The sequence below is a fragment of the Myzus persicae genome, unplaced genomic scaffold (assembly GCF_001856785.1).
Source record: "Myzus persicae strain clone G006 unplaced genomic scaffold, MPER_G0061.0, whole genome shotgun sequence".
Taxonomy (NCBI): Eukaryota; Metazoa; Arthropoda; class Insecta; order Hemiptera; family Aphididae; genus Myzus; species Myzus persicae.
Genome location: NW_019100812.1, coordinates 1 through 16,208, shown reverse-complemented (window position 1 = coordinate 16,208; position 16,208 = coordinate 1). Strand labels below are relative to the sequence as shown.

The window sequence follows — 16,208 nt, the reverse complement described above, 5'->3', positions numbered from 1 at the left end:
AAAATGAATAAGATTTCAGTTATTGAACACTAAGAGTATTTTTTAGGTAAATGGAATAATATTTGATTTATAAAGGAGTGCCTATTGAAAAATAGTCATTAGTAGAAATTTTTTTCTCTTCTAAAGATTTTTAAGAGAAAATTGAATTAATAGGTATAAATAAGTTGGTAGGTAGTTTATTCAACTATAAAATAATGATATAATATTAACACTTAATACCTACTTAAATAATACAAAGTTAAAATTATTTAAGTATAGTATGTGTACAATCTTACCGTAAGTTTTATTGTCATCAACTACTTTAATTTTATACTGAGCCCATAATTCGTCTGGGTCTTCCGCCAACTTCAAGTCATCACTCGTCACCACTCTTTTGGGTGGCCATTTACAATACTTGACCGAACACCTGGACAAATTGTCTGTCTCTGTTTCCACTAACCAATTGGTTGGAATCACACTAAAGTCTTTACCATCTTCTACAAACTTAACAACGACCCACTTCATACTATTTCGACCCTGCAGTGCCATATTATTTACAAACATTAATATTAAACATATCTGAATATAAATATAATATGTTAAATACTTGTAACATTGATTATTTTACAATAATCTTTAAACATTTTTCTTTTTGTACTAGGTATAAGCACGTAGCTAAGAGGGGGAAGGGAGGAAGGTGAGCCTTACGCCGATCCAACCAAAGTATTCAATGGGACCTATAATCATACTGTGAATTTATATAACTTAAAAATGATCTTACTCTTGTTCACAAATTTAGATCAACTTAATATAGCATGTTACATATTTGTAGTAAAAATGAATGTGTTAATGTGTTTATAACTACCTTTTTAAGCTATAAAAATGACGGTAAAAAGGAGGCCCACCTACTAAATATTTTCTTGCTACGTGTCTGGTACGAGGTACATACTACATAGTATACACTTTAGGTACATTCATCAAATTGAAATACTTTATTCTTACCTTTTTAATGAAGTTTGCCATGATCAGTGTTGCCAAAATAAAATCACAAATATAAGTAAACTATAATGATAAAAATGCTAGAATAAGCTATTTAATTTATTTTTCATAATAGCTAGAATAAGCTATTTCATTTTTTCTCTCATAAAAGCTAGAATAAGCCATTTCAATTATTTTTCATAATAGTTAGAATAAGCTATTTCATTTTTTTTAATAATAGCTATATACAATAAGGCATTAAGACTTAGCTATTGATAAGGTTTTTTTTAAATCATAGATATTTTAATATTATAATTGTTTTCTATATTTTTGGCATATAGTTGCAGTTAGCAATAGGTAAAATTAAGTAGGTAATTTAATAACTACCTACTTATCATAATGATTGTTGAATGGTTAACAGTAACTAGACTTAAGGTAATTTAAATCTGAAATGTATTTGGAAATCTGAAATAAATAATAGTAATACCCAACTGATAATAATAATATTATATATTATTTTAAAGTATAATAATTAATCAACATAAATAAACAAACAATATGAAATAAAAAATAACTTTAACCTTTGGTTTGTAGTAATAATACATAGTTTTCAAACTTAATAAGTCATAAAATAAAAATAATAAAAAACAACTTTAAGCTACGGTTTGTAGTAATAATACATAATAGTAGTTTTCAAACATAATAGTTATTAAATAAAAAATAATAATTAACTTTAACCTTTGGTTTGTTGTAATACTAATAGTTTAAAATATAATAATAGTAGTTTTCAAACATAATAGTTATTAAATAAAAAATAAAAAATGTTATGATAGTTAATAAACAATGTTAAAATAAAATTGGACAGTCCACATCTATATCCATAAGTTCCCCTATATCTTCTACACCTTCATTACCTTGATTTTGACTAGGAGTAATATATGATTTAGTAATTGAATTTAAAACATCTGTTGGTAACTCATACTTTGAGCAACACATCCCTTCACGTTTAAGACCAGCTCGAATAGTTAAAATAGAGTTAAGAAGTTTTGGACCCATCCTATTCCTCAACTTTGTTTTAACTACATTCATTTGGCTAAAAAGACGTTCAACATCAGCGTTCGACCAAGGAAGGATTAAAATTTGTAAGGCTACAGACGAAACATCAAAATATGGATTTAATCCACTAGCATCTGTGTACTCAGACACTTCTATCCAAAATGATGTTGTATTTGTTTGTTCGATCCATTTAGTGTTTGTTAAGTTCTGCTATTGGTGGTTAATTTTATCAATTTTATGAATATCAATTTTCAAAAGTTCTAATAAGGGTGTTAGAGGATCTTTAACTAATTTTAATGTGTTTCTTACCGACATCATTGAAACTTTTTGTAATATGGCAACATTTTTTGGCAACCGCTGTTGTAACTGCTTCAGTAATATTTGTAGGAACTGGACTAATCTTTCCTTCAATTGTTTTTTTTCGTCTTCTGATGAGTTGCTTTTTTCAAGTATACTGGTAAATTCGAGAGGCCATTGGATGTTTGGGCTTGTATAGCTATCCATGTTACAGGTCAAGGGATTTTCTCTGCAGTATGGGTTCACAAATCGTTTGGCGATTGAACATACCAAATTTGTTAAATCGTCCAAAAGTTTACTAGAATCTACATTGTTAGACTCGAAAGACTTATTAACAATTTGAATCTCAACTAATACAGGATGTAAATAAGTGAGATATGCAAGGTTGTTATTATCACTATACATGTTATATAAAATTTCAGCATTATAGCACTTTTCTTTTTGCCTAGCTATTTGAAAAAGTGTTTTCAACTCAATCCACTGATGAAGTATCCGTGAAACCGCTGTTTCGATCGACAACCACCTTGTATCACACGCCTTTACAATCTTCAATGGATTATGTCCATTGTTTATAGCATTATATAAATTTTTATACTGTGCCTGCCTCAGCGTGGAATGGCTAAACCAATTGTACGTTTCTTTAATTAAATACTCAATGTTTCTAGGCAATGCTGTACTGGCTGCAGCTGAAACCGCCAATTGCAATGAGTGACAAACGCAAGGTATATGGATAAGCGATGGAACTTTCTCTTTTAATTTTTTATAAACTCCGTTGTTAGTACCTACCATTACCGATGCATTGTCACTACCAAGACCTACCATTTTCTTGATGTTGAGGCCTTTTTCTTCAATAGTTTTACAGACAGCCTCTGTAATTGCATCTGCATCGCACGCTTCCATTTCGACCAAAGATAAATATGTCGACATTATTTTTCCAATTTTTCTGTCAAAATACATGATCGTTATTCCAAGAAACTTCAATACACTTATGTCAGTCGATTCATCGATGAGAATGCTGTATGGTTGGTCAGCAATACTTTTTTTCAAATTGTTTTCAAAATGAGGGGATAGAATATTGCATATCACTGTCGTACATTTGGTTCTATGCATTTTAATACCTTTTCCAGCTTCTGAGTCAGGAAACTGTTTTACACACAACTCTCCAAGATGGTCACAACTCAATATTGAGCAATGCGCCGCAATAAACAAAGCTAATCCACCTTTTGCCATTGAAGTTTTTATACATGAGACTTTTCCTAATGAGGTTATGGATCTGGATGTCGAAAAAGCCTTAGAGGCTTCTTTGTGTTTTTTAGAATTTGAATGCTGTATCAGATCATAACGTTTTGCGTTAATTTCACTTTTGCAAAATCTACATCTGGTCTTTGAATTATCATTTTCAATTTTTAGTAACCAGTCCTTAAATAATTTTTCGGTTAACCACTCCTCTCGAAATTTTTGAAGGTACTGAGGTTTACCCATACTTATATAAAAATATTCACTGTTTTTCCAAGTTTTCAAAAAATAACAATATTCCTAAGTAGCATAGAATTTAAGCGGAACATGGAACTACGGAATAACGTGTTGACTAGTAATAAGTAAATTGTTTAAAACTAATATAATTAAGTAATATTATTATTTTAGGTTATTAATTAGTATTTACTATTTGCTCGATAGCCGATAATCGATTAATAGACAATAGAAAATAATAATATAATATTATTGGTTAATTATTATGTCATAGACCTAGGTATAAATGGTATAATCTGAAGAGTGATTAACATGGTCAATGGTCATAATCACCGTCCGATATAATTGTCCACGGTCCGTGACAATGTCATATAATTAGTTGTTATTGTAATTATCAGCATGATTTACGTAAAAATGTAAAAATCATATATCTTGATAACAGGTGATGGAATATGATAGCAAATATTGGCGACGAGTATAGTGATAGTGTCAATAGTGTGATAAATGACAATTTTGATTAAAAAGTAAAAATTATCGAATATTTCATTTAAAAAGTAATTTAGCAAAAAAAGCTAAAAAAGGCAATATTGGTTTGGTAAAAATGCTAGGAAAACCGGCACCTGCTAGATGGAGAATTTAATAGCTAGACCACTATTAAAAAATGCTAGGTCTAGCTATAAAATGGCTAGTTCGGCAACACTGGCCATGATGGGATGATGTGATGTAGAAATACACTGCACTCAATTCACAGTATAGACACCGTGCAGCAATGCAACTAGCGCTCTCACAAACTCTAGCTGACAATATATGAACTTTGTCCGGGGAATTATTACACGGCATAAATGCATAATATACTGTAGCTAATTTAACACGTTAAACGCCAACGTCAATGCGTCGTTGACACAACTAGGCGGGCGCGCATAGCCGGTGTCAACACGTCGTTGACACTCTGTAACCTGTCCGTTATTGTGACTTTGTGAAGCTGGCTATAGCCGTACATATTTGAAATTTTAGTCGGCTATTCATTAGCGTGTTGCTTATTACGCAGAATAGTTGGTTTCGATTTTTCGTCATATTTATATTTTATTTACAATTTATTCTGTTATAAGAAATAAAAATGAATAAAAGGTAAGTTTTATTTTTATACATTACTTTCACATTTGGATAGTTATATTATAATATACCTACTAACCTACTAATACAATAATTATCTTCATACAGTAGAAATATATAATCATAATATTAGGTATAGACAAATTTATATATATTTTTTTTTTAATTAATTTTTCCCAATTTTCGGAGTTTATTTACAATAATAAATTATAATTATATATTATCGATAAATACTTATGACCTTCTTTAGTTGTATAATTACGTAAAATGTAAAATATGATCGAACCTGAACATTTTTTTTAAGAAAAATGGGGCCCCCTGCAACGACCGACGAAGAATTATTACGTATGTTAGAAAATTCAGATGATGATTTCGGCTTAAGTTCTGGTACTGATTTAGGGGAAGGGGATTCTGGTGATGATGATGTCGATCCAGAATGGTCACTTCCATTAGTACAACCCGAAGAGGATAATCAGATAATATCAGATGTACCTATTATTTCTACATCAGCATAGGCGGATATCTGGTCACATCCGTGGGGGGGGCTTAACATTTTTACCATATCCATTAGCGTCAACACATTATTAGGCACTTCAACCTGCAAGCTAGTGGCTCTTCTACTTTATTATAGCTGAGGCACCAAATATGTATAGGTTATATGAACATAAAAAATAAATATTTAAAGCTATTAAATTTGTTTTTATTTTAATGTTATTAATCTATTGTTTTTTGCAAATATATCAATAACAGTATCGGTATTAATACATTTAGTTATGTTTTTTTCAATATACAATATTGATGTGTTGTTGAACCGCTCCTGCAACATGGAAGTTCGAAGCCAAGTTTTTGATTCGACGCATTGCTGAAAAACTCCTTTCACAAGTTGAGGAACTTATTGGTATAGTTATAGCAACTTGAAATAATTTATATAAATTGGGGAAAACACTTTTTGTTAAAACCTTTTTTACATCGTTTAAAGTTATATATTCTTTGTCAGTAGACTGCAATATACAATTCTTTGCCACTGCCATTAATTTTCTGACTTCAATAAATCTTTAGATACACACATCAAATCCTGAAAAATATATAAAATACAGGATTACTTTTAAAAATAGAAAACTAGAGTGTGAGTAGAAATTAATTTTTATAAATGATAAATCAATACTTACTTTATAGTGATCTACAAAAAAAACACTTTCCTCAAAGTTAAGTTGACAAAATTGATCAACAGCTGTAGCCATTTCTAGGCTTTCAGGAGAAAACCTTTTTTCCAGATTTACCAAGATAGCATCAAATACAGGAAAGAAAGCATTTTTTTTAAAATAACCTTCAATGGTTTCATTAGTTTCATCGATACTATAATGTTCAGCACTTGTGGTTGCAGTGACATCAAAATCTTTAAAAATTGTTGGCTCTTGTCTTTTTCTTTTACATCCTAGTTAAGTAAATATTTTCTTAAAATTAAGAATTATAAATAAATATATGTATAATCAAGCAGGCGCGTAGCTAGAAATTTCTATGGGGGGGTGTTATTCAAAATTAATTGAAAAAATTATACACACAAAATTGATAACTTTACGTAGGTATATTTAAATTTTTCACATATATATTATTATGATTAATAAAAAAAAAAAATTATTTTTAATTAAACTAATTTAATGCGTCTATTTTTTAAAGTTAAAGTATCAATTATTTCGTCAGTGGTTACGACTAAATCCCGATGAATATTCATAACTGCTAAGCCGTTCAACCGATTTTCACCAGTCGTGTTCCTCAAATATGTTTTTAAACGCCGTAATGAGGAAAAAGATCTTTCACTGCTTGCAGTGGTTACTGGTAAAGTAATCAATATTTTTAAAAGTTGATGAACCGTAGGAAATATTTCTTCATTGCAATTAATGAATGCTTCCGTAGCATTTTTAGGGTTTTTGTTTTTCACCTGATGATGCCATATTGTAAACTCGCCAATTGCAGATACTTCATCAGCATCAATATCTGCAGAATATGTCTTTAAAAGCTCTTTAAATTCAGTCTCGTTTTTCTCATTTGCATTTATTAAACAAGTAAATTGTTTTAATAATGATTTATGGTTCAAAAATCTGTCATTTAGTTGTTCACAAAAATTATCTAAAAAAGGTATGAAAATCAAAATCCTAAAATAGTCTTCAGGTGATTCTGTTGAAATATTTAAACGATTTGTCCGGTTTATAGCTAGTCGAGGTATTGAAATTATAATCCCCAATGACTCACATTTTTTTTCAACATCACTGTATATTATTTTAAATTCTTCTGCAGCATTAGTACGCAACAAACATACTGCACTCATTACATTATCTGCAAGTTCCATTGATATGGACAAATCTATATCTTCTTTTTGAAGTTGACGACTTAATGGCATACTTAATGAAAACACTTTTGCAAGAATGTGTATGGAAAGTAGAGTTTCTCCTTGTTTTAAAGAGAAAAGTATACTGTTTGCTTTTGAAGATGTTTCTCTATCAATCCATGTTGAAATGGTTTCTAAAGAGTCAATTATTGAATCAAAAAGTTCTAAAAATACTAATATCGCTTCATGTCGTTCAACCCATCTTGTTGGGCATAACATTTTTAATTTAGTTTTTTTTGAATCTGGAGCAATTTGTTCTACAGAATTTTGCAAAACAGCCTGTCTTTTAGGCGTGTTAAAAAAACTACAAACTGTCTGAATAATTCCAACAGCATTACGAATTGATTTTACATCACATGCATCAGATATAGCTAAGTTTAATGAATGACTACAGCAGTGTATATATAAAGCTAATGGGTAAGATTGTTTTATTATTGCTTGCACTCCATTGAATAGCCCTCGCATGGCAGAAGCTCCATCATACCCTTGGCCTCTGAGATAATTTAAGTTAATTCCTAAATTTCCAAGACATTCAAGCAAAACTTGAGCTAAACCTTTTCCACTCATATCTGTTACTGGTACAAATTGAAGAAAATCCTCTCTTATTTTGTTGGTATCTTTGTCAAAATACCTAACACACATAGAAAATTGTTCTATCCCAGCTACATCCGTTGTTTCATCTGCCAAGATTGTAAAGCATTTTGCCTGATTTATTTTAGTAACAAGCTTCTTAATAACTAAACTGTTTATCACATTTATAATTTCGTTTTGTATATCAGGACTGATGTAAGTTGCATTTTTTGGAAGATTTTCAAAACAATTTTTTAATTCATCTTTGCTATTCATAAGAACATATTTTAATATAACTCTGAAATTTCCCTCATTATTGGATAGGAATAAAGAACTTAAATCAATAGGACCACTGTCTGTATGTCCTCTAAGAGCAATACCTTGTCTACCACAGAGTAAGATTGTTTCTATTATTGGTCTTATCATTTTTCTATTTTTTTCAATTTCTAATTTTAATTTAGAATCAAGTTTAACAGCAATACTTTCTTGTTTATTTTCAAATACAGACAAAAATTCATGAGCTTTTAATGTGGCAGTAATATGATAATTTGTTTTTTGATGGGCATTAAATTTTTCTACAGCACAGTGCCAATTACTAAATTTTTCGAAGACAAGTTGACCTAGTTTTTGAGTGTTGACTTCTTTTGGACAAAACAACATACAATATTTACAAAAAGCACCATCGCAAGATACTGAATAAGCCAACCATTTCCATCTACTAAGCCAATTAATTTGAAATTTAAGATTCCTTTTACCACTACCAGGAAACTTAAATGTTGTATCAGGATTAAATGTGTTCTTTAAAATGTTATACCGATGAGAAGAGTTAACCTTAAAAAAATAAAACAAGCAATAAGCGTTAAGCATAGTTGTGCCACAGATTACATAACTACAGAATTAGATGCAATTAGAATTAAAATGCAATTATTGTAATCATAACAAATAATATAATACATGCACTTCACAGAAAATATTCATTAATTTGATAACTTGAAAAATTGAATGCCCCATGCATTATGTATTTAGGTATATATTATAATATGTGCAGATCAGCAAAAAGTACAGAAAGCATAATATAATTATTTTAGAGATATATTTTACATTTTAGTTATGCAGCAAATGTATTCAATAATTATTATCAAGAAATCAAGGTGCAAAAAAAAGCATTATTTTGATAAAAAAACCTGATATAAAAGTTACTTAACAATAATTATAATATACTAAATACTTTACTTTTACTATTTAAACAGTGATCTCTGAACTACAGTATACTGTACTATTGCTATGTTTCTTTTTACAAATAAAGTAAAAGTGTTAACACATTGTATTATACGCACTTATGTCATATTATACTGATATATATATATATAATAGTTAATATTAATTAACTTAAATAATTTTTAACTTAAAATCTAAAATTTTATTTTACTAGGTATTAGGTATACTGTATACAAGTAAATATATTTTCTACCTGAGACGTGGGCTGTTCAAATTGACCAATAAATAAACCAATATCTATTTGTGTAGGAGTAATAACTGTTTGAAGAGCAGATGCTGATGGTTCAATCTAATAAAATTTAAATTTAAAATTTACACAAAAAATATTAATACATGCAAGTATTTGATTCATAATATTTACTAATTTGTTATTTTCATTGTGCTGTTCAGACATGGATTGTGAATTGTGATTGAATGGAGTTAATGCAGATTCAGCTAATGATACTACCACTTCCGTTTCATTCTTATTAAAATTAAGTCATTTAATTGGTATAACACATAATAGAATCATTTTCAACTTTTACAAATTTAAACCACTTACTAATTTGTCATTTTCGCCGAGATTATCAGTTTGTACTTTAGGTGTTTTTGTGTAGTATGATAAAATAGTGCTTTTTCTTTTAATACCTTTCTTTGTAGCCTCCATAGTTAATAATTATTTAAAATTTAAAAAATGTTGAACTTATTGGCTATTGCAAACATATAGCACTTATGAACATAATAACATATTTTATTAAATATTAATTAGTTTTATTTGTTATCACAGAACTGATAAGTGAAATAACATTCGGATAGCTGATAGATCATAGATATCTATGTTTACGATAGTTCATCATGATCATGATAATCAAATAATCAATAATTGAAGTTGTAAACGTTTTCTTACACGCTGCATGAAAAGATATATTATACAGTAAAACCTGTGTAAAACGGAAACGGTTGGGACCGGATATTTTTTCCATTTTAGACAGGTTTCCATTTAATACAGGTTGTAAAAAAAAAAATTAACAATAGATCTTTATTACATATAATTTATTATTTATTATTAATTCATTTTTATTTCATATATTTTACATATTATTTATTAATCCTTACTCCAAAATTCATCCAATGTTTTTTGTTTTGTTATTTGACTTGCCATTTTCTTTTCTACTAAATTTTTCAAGTTCAGAATTGATTCAAGAAGTTCATTTTCATTATTTTGATCCAATGCGAACATTTCTAATCGTTTTATTTCATGGAGGGCGTTCTTATAAAAAAATTCTTAATTTGTTTTACTGTTAATTTATCTTTTTCACTTGACTCAATTAGTTTAATTTTTTCATTTAGTGTTAAACATTTATTTTTGGACGTCATATTGAATATACGTCTATACGCACCTTACGTCAGAACACTACTACGACACTAATCGATAAAATAAACTTATTGCAACGAAATAATCTATATAATTGATATAGATTATATTCATTGACTGATAATTTTAAAATAGTACATGTACATATTTCCATGATATACAGGTTCATGACAAAATATTGTTTCCATTTCCACGTTAAACAGGTTCCATATTATTCAGGGAACGATGTATTTAAAACTACATTAGGTTCGCCGGGACCGTAACATTTTTCCATAAAAGTCAGGTTTCCATGTTATTCGGGTTCCATATTACACAGGTTTTACTGTATTATTAAATCGTGCATGAAACGAGTAATCGATAAAACGTCACAGAACGGTCTAAAATAGTACCTAATTAATGCCGGATCGCCCGGATCCCGGCTTTAGTGCTTTACATTATTGTTATCGTAATATAAACTAATATACTTCATTTTTATAAATAAGTGTAAATCACGATTTACGATTCGTGCTTATACTTATGATTATTCTATTCTGCGTAATGATGCATCTTTATCTTGATAAAAAAATATTAAGTATACCACGGCTGAGGGGGGGTGTTATTACACCTGTAACACCCCCCCTGGCTACGCGCCTGTAATCAAGCATCACCTTTAGTTGGTGTTTGTATTGATATGTCATGGTCTTTAGCAAAAGTTTCTATTTCACTCCAAAGCTGAGAAAAATATTCTGTTGTTCTTAAATTTTTAAAAGTCATCATCACACCTTGAATAATATTTTTGGATTGCCCTAAGGTTGCAGTTTTTTCTTGAAATTAGTTGGCAACAATATTAATATTAATTAATACTTTATGTAAGATAAATAAATAAACTATAAATCGTCCACTTTTTAAATTTGCTAATATTCCTAAAACAAAAAAAATGGACTTTAAAAACTTTTTATTCATTAATAAATTATTACTTATTAGTTATTATAATATACCAATTGCTTCATTTACTCCTCTATCATCTTCATTTTCGATTTCTTCTTCTAAAGCTTGAATAATTGCCTTATAACTTGCTTTAACACACTCTATATTTCGATAGCGGCAGTTCCATCTAGTGTCACTGAGTCTAATCATTGACCTATGTTTTATCCCCAGATTGGTTTGAATCTCAATTAAATGTTGATTTTTTGACGGGTGTGAAAAATGTATGTATAGGGATTCTAAGTGTTGAACACATTCCTCGTTTCCTAATATTGATATAATAAGTAAAAACTAAAATCATTGATTATTGATATAAAAATAGGTGGTATATAAAAATATTTATTACCTTTACATATTTACACATATCAATGACAATGAGGTTCATTTTATGTGCCATACAATGCGTATAAATAGCGTAAGGATATTCATTTTTAACTTTACTTTGTAGTCCGTTAAATTTCCCAGACATAACGTTCGCACCATCATATGACTGAGCAACTATTTGTGGTTTAGAACTAAGTTTACACTTTTTCAGATACCATAATATGTGTTGATATAAAGATTCAGCATCTTGTTTCTTAGAATAATCTATAAAACCAAGAAATCTCTCAACGACATCTAGATTTTTGACATATCTTACACATAATGCCATTTGTTCTTGTTTGTAACACCTATAAATGAATTTAATAAAAATGAAACAACTAGACCATACCTATATAAAACATATTATATAATATATATTTTACCTTGCTTCATCACACATAATTCCAAACACCTCAACATCTTCAATATCTTTCACAATCGTTTCTTTCACAACATCTGCAACTATACTTGTAAGTTCATCTTGAATGATATGACTCGAATAATTGGTTTTCAGATTAAATTTTTTTGCAAATTCCTCATTATTTTTTGCTAAAAGTTTGCATATTTCTTTAAAGTTTCCTGAAAATATATTGCATTTTCCACAAATAATATTATCATAATGAAATATTTTAGTATTTTACATTTAATATTATTTCAGAATAACAGCAATATTATAAGTTATTAGTTATTAGTTTAATACCTTGGTTTAAAGAATCTTTTGTCTCGTCGTGTCCTCGAAAACCAATTCCTTGACAACTTATAAATAGAACAATATCAACTAATATTTTCATATATTTTCTATTTTTTTCAACCATCAATGTATGCTGTGAAGATATTTGAGAATAAACACTCCCTGTTTCTTTTGTCTTCTGATATGCTGACCATTTAACCATACATGTTAAATGTAAATTACTTTTAGCATGTGTATCCAATTTATTAAGTTTACTTTTATTTCCGCCTTTAGTTCCACTACTAACACCCAACTATAAATTATAATATACATTAATAATTACAATACAAAAATTAATGAATCAAGTATAAATACAAAGCAACAAAGCACTTGCTTTTTTCCAATTTCTAAAACCAACTAGAAAGCTATCTTCAGAATTGCCACTAATTCCAGTGTTAAAATTTCTACAAGCAAAGCAAAAAATAGAATCTTTCGATATACTATATTCAAGCCATTCATATGTTTTGTAATGCTTATCATTGAATGCGCGATTTTGTGCACCAAATTTAGTTAGTGGATATGACTGCAATATATTATATAATTTAAATTAACATTACTTAAAATCAATTTACCAATATTTATACTTACTGTTAAAATTGGTCGAACAGGGCCTGTTATTAAAGTTCCTAAGTCACAAATGACATTATTCTCATCTACAATACTTTCAATACTTTTTTGTGCAGTTATATCAATTTCTATACCAATATTTAATTGTTCGTTTTGAGATTCTAGTGTTGTCGTTGATGAAGAATTAGTAACAACTAATTTCTGATTTTTAATATTAAAAATGTCAAACACTTTGGCCATTATAAATTATTAATTAATAACATAAATTACATAAAATAAAAATGATTAACATGTACAATTGTCAATTAGAAAATATATATAATTTATTTTGAAGCATAGAAAACGTGCAAACCGCAGAAAACATATACCACAGACTTTATGAAAATAAAATATAGTCTGTGCATAATATACTACTATACTATGTGCAAACGCCAAACATGAAACGAGTAACGACTAACGGCAAACGGCGACGGCGGAAATGAAAATTTGTTTCACATAACCTTAAAACCTATTAGTGCTACCAACTTGTTTACTCTCAATGCTCATGCTTATCATAGATAATAAAGATATGGATAGGACATAACGGTCTTATCAGCGGTAATTAAGGAACAGTTGAAAATCAATTCTTACAAACAATATTTTTTTTTTTTTTTTTTAAGTTTTGATTATTTTCTACAATTGTATCAATATTGTTTGTTGTAATTTAAGTAGATACTAAAACCTTCCGAGGGGCTTGATTACGTTCTGGGGGGGCTTAAGCCCCCCAAGTCCCCCCCAATATCCGCCTATGTACATCAGGTTATACATGGAGTAATAGACAACCTATAGTGACACGTATCCCTTTTTCAAAATCCAAAGGATTGAAAGTTTTTCCACAAGGAAACGAGCCGATTGATTATTTTAATCTATTATTCGACGACAGACTTTTCGAGTTGATAGTTAATGAAACCAATAAAAATGCAGTTCAAGTTTTTTTATCTGGATCTGGAGGTGCATCATCTCGAATTACGGCGTGGAAAGATACAAATATACAAGAAATGAAACTGTTTATAGGTTTACTGTTTCATACAGGATCTATACGAGTCAATCGGTTGGAAGATTATTGGAAGACAAGTGAGTTATTCAATATAAATTTTTTTCGACAGCATATGAGTAGAAATCGTTTTATGTTAATTTTAAGAAATTTACATTTTGTTGACAATGAAAATCATGACAATAATCGCCTGAATAAAATTGAACCGATCGTAACATATTTCAATAATAAAATGAAAGATATTTATGAAGCTTCTGAAAATTTGTCCCTCGACGAGTCAATGGTTTTATATCGAGGTAGATTAGTTTTCCGGCAATATATTAAAAATAAACGCCACAAGTATGGTATCAAACTTTATATGCTCACAGAATCTGGTGGGTTGGGTCATAGAATTATGATATACTCTGGACAAGGACAAGATACGTCGACTGACTTTACTCACACAGAATATGTTGTTGTAAAATTAATGGAAGGCCTTACTGATTGTGGCAGATCATTGTACATGGACAACTATTACAATAGTGTGAAACTAGCTCATACACTTCTAGCTAAAAGAACATATTGTACAGGAACTTTGCGTGCGAATAGAAAAGGGAACCCTAAAGAAATAACTTCAAAAAAATTAAAAGTAGGAGAAAGTGTTGGAAAGTATACTAAGGAAGAAATGTGTAATGAAATGGCGAGACAGACGAGAAGTTTTAGCAATAAGCTCTGAGCACACAAATGATTTGGTTGAAGTGACTAACCGAAGAGGTGAACAAAAATTGAAACCGATGGCAATTTCTATGTACAATAAATATATGTCAGGAATTGATAGACAAGACCAGATGTTATCATACTATCCATGCGAGAGGAAAACAATAAGGTGGTACAAAAAGATTGGAATTCATTTTTTTCAATTATTGTTGCTAAATTCCTACTACATATACATAGAAAACGTAAAAAAATGTAGTCTGTATGATTTTAGACTTTCTGTAATTACAGCATTAGTAAAAAGTCATATAAACATAAATGTTCCTCCTGCACTTCCTCCAAAAATAACAAACTCGCACTTTCCTACAAAAGTTGCAAAAAACGAAAAAAAAAATTTTATAGAAAAAGATGCAAGGTATGCCATTCAAAAGGCTTACGAAAAACAACAATATTCTACTGTTCCAGTTGTGAAGGTCAACCTGGTTTATGCCTCGAAAACTGTTTTGAAATTTATCACGCATAATCTAGTTAGTTTTGATTCATTTTATAAAAAAATGTAAGTTTCATTATTATTTTACGTATTAATTTTTATTATTATACAAAGTAAAAGATGTTTTATTTTATTTTTAAAGTTTTGTTCTTATTTTATATTTATGTATACAGTGTTATTACTATACAAAGTGTATAATTTCAAACTAAAAGATGTTTTGTTTATTTTTTTAAATATTTTTAAAGTTACTTTTTTATTTTATATTTATGTATACAGTGTTATTACTATACAAAGTGTATAATTTCAAACTAAAAGATGTTTTGTTTATTTTTTTAAATATTTTTAAAGTTACTTTTTTATTTTATATTTATGTATATATTGTTATAATTATACAAATTGTATAATTTTGAGGTAAAAATATATTTTGATTTTTTTGTTTTCAATGTTTTGAAAGTATAATAATAACTTATGATTATAAATTATAAGTATGGTTAGTAGTAATTTGAAAAAAAAAAAATTAGAAATTGCTTACTTTTATAAATTACTGAAAACGGGCGCCCATGTCCGGTGTCAACACGGTGTTGACACGCACAAATTATACCAATTATACGCGCGGTTACAGGCACCCGCATGTCGATCGACGGCGGCGACGGGCTGCATATTACCATACCATACATTGTTTCACAACCGGGCTCTCCTGATTGGCTGGATTTAAATCGCCCGCCGTTTTTATCTTTATCTCATTAAAATATAATCATATCATATTATATCAATCAATACTCGAATAAATATTAGTACTTAATAATATTAGTACTTAGTAGTTACACTTTTTTATATTATTGTTATACCTATATATTATATTAGTTTCAGTTCATAATACTTTGTACA

The 16,208-nt window shown here is 29.0% G+C and overlaps 3 protein-coding genes across 3 annotated transcripts; 1 reads left to right on the top strand and 2 right to left on the bottom strand.

Annotated features, from left to right (window-relative positions):
- Positions 1-5,923: 5,923 nt before the first annotated feature.
- On the bottom strand, positions 5,924-9,940 carry LOC111026233 (zinc finger MYM-type protein 1-like). The gene is made up of 6 exons (XM_022304266.1): positions 9,669-9,940; positions 9,489-9,590; positions 9,321-9,416; positions 6,655-8,680; positions 6,063-6,328; positions 5,924-5,968 (listed from the first exon to the last, which is right to left on the bottom strand). Exons 1-6 carry the CDS (start codon positions 9,771-9,773, stop codon positions 5,924-5,926), a joined length of 2,640 nt encoding a protein of 879 aa, XP_022159958.1. The 5' UTR covers positions 9,774-9,940.
- A 1,177-nt stretch (positions 9,941-11,117) lies between these two features.
- LOC111026232 (zinc finger MYM-type protein 1-like) lies at positions 11,118-13,344 on the bottom strand. The gene is made up of 7 exons (XM_022304265.1): positions 13,126-13,344; positions 12,872-13,060; positions 12,508-12,790; positions 12,191-12,386; positions 11,886-12,115; positions 11,459-11,710; positions 11,118-11,284 (listed from the first exon to the last, which is right to left on the bottom strand). The coding sequence occupies exons 1-7, from the start codon at positions 13,342-13,344 to the stop codon at positions 11,118-11,120; spliced, it is 1,536 nt and encodes a 511-aa protein (XP_022159957.1).
- Positions 13,345-14,369: 1,025 nt separating this feature from the next.
- Positions 14,370-15,357, top strand: LOC111026231 (piggyBac transposable element-derived protein 4-like; the record flags this gene model as incomplete). Its single annotated transcript, XM_022304264.1, has 2 exons — positions 14,370-14,805; positions 15,122-15,357. Coding segments are annotated over exons 1-2 (672 nt in total), but the record flags the coding sequence as incomplete, so codon positions are not given.
- Between the last annotated feature and the right edge of the window lie 851 nt (positions 15,358-16,208).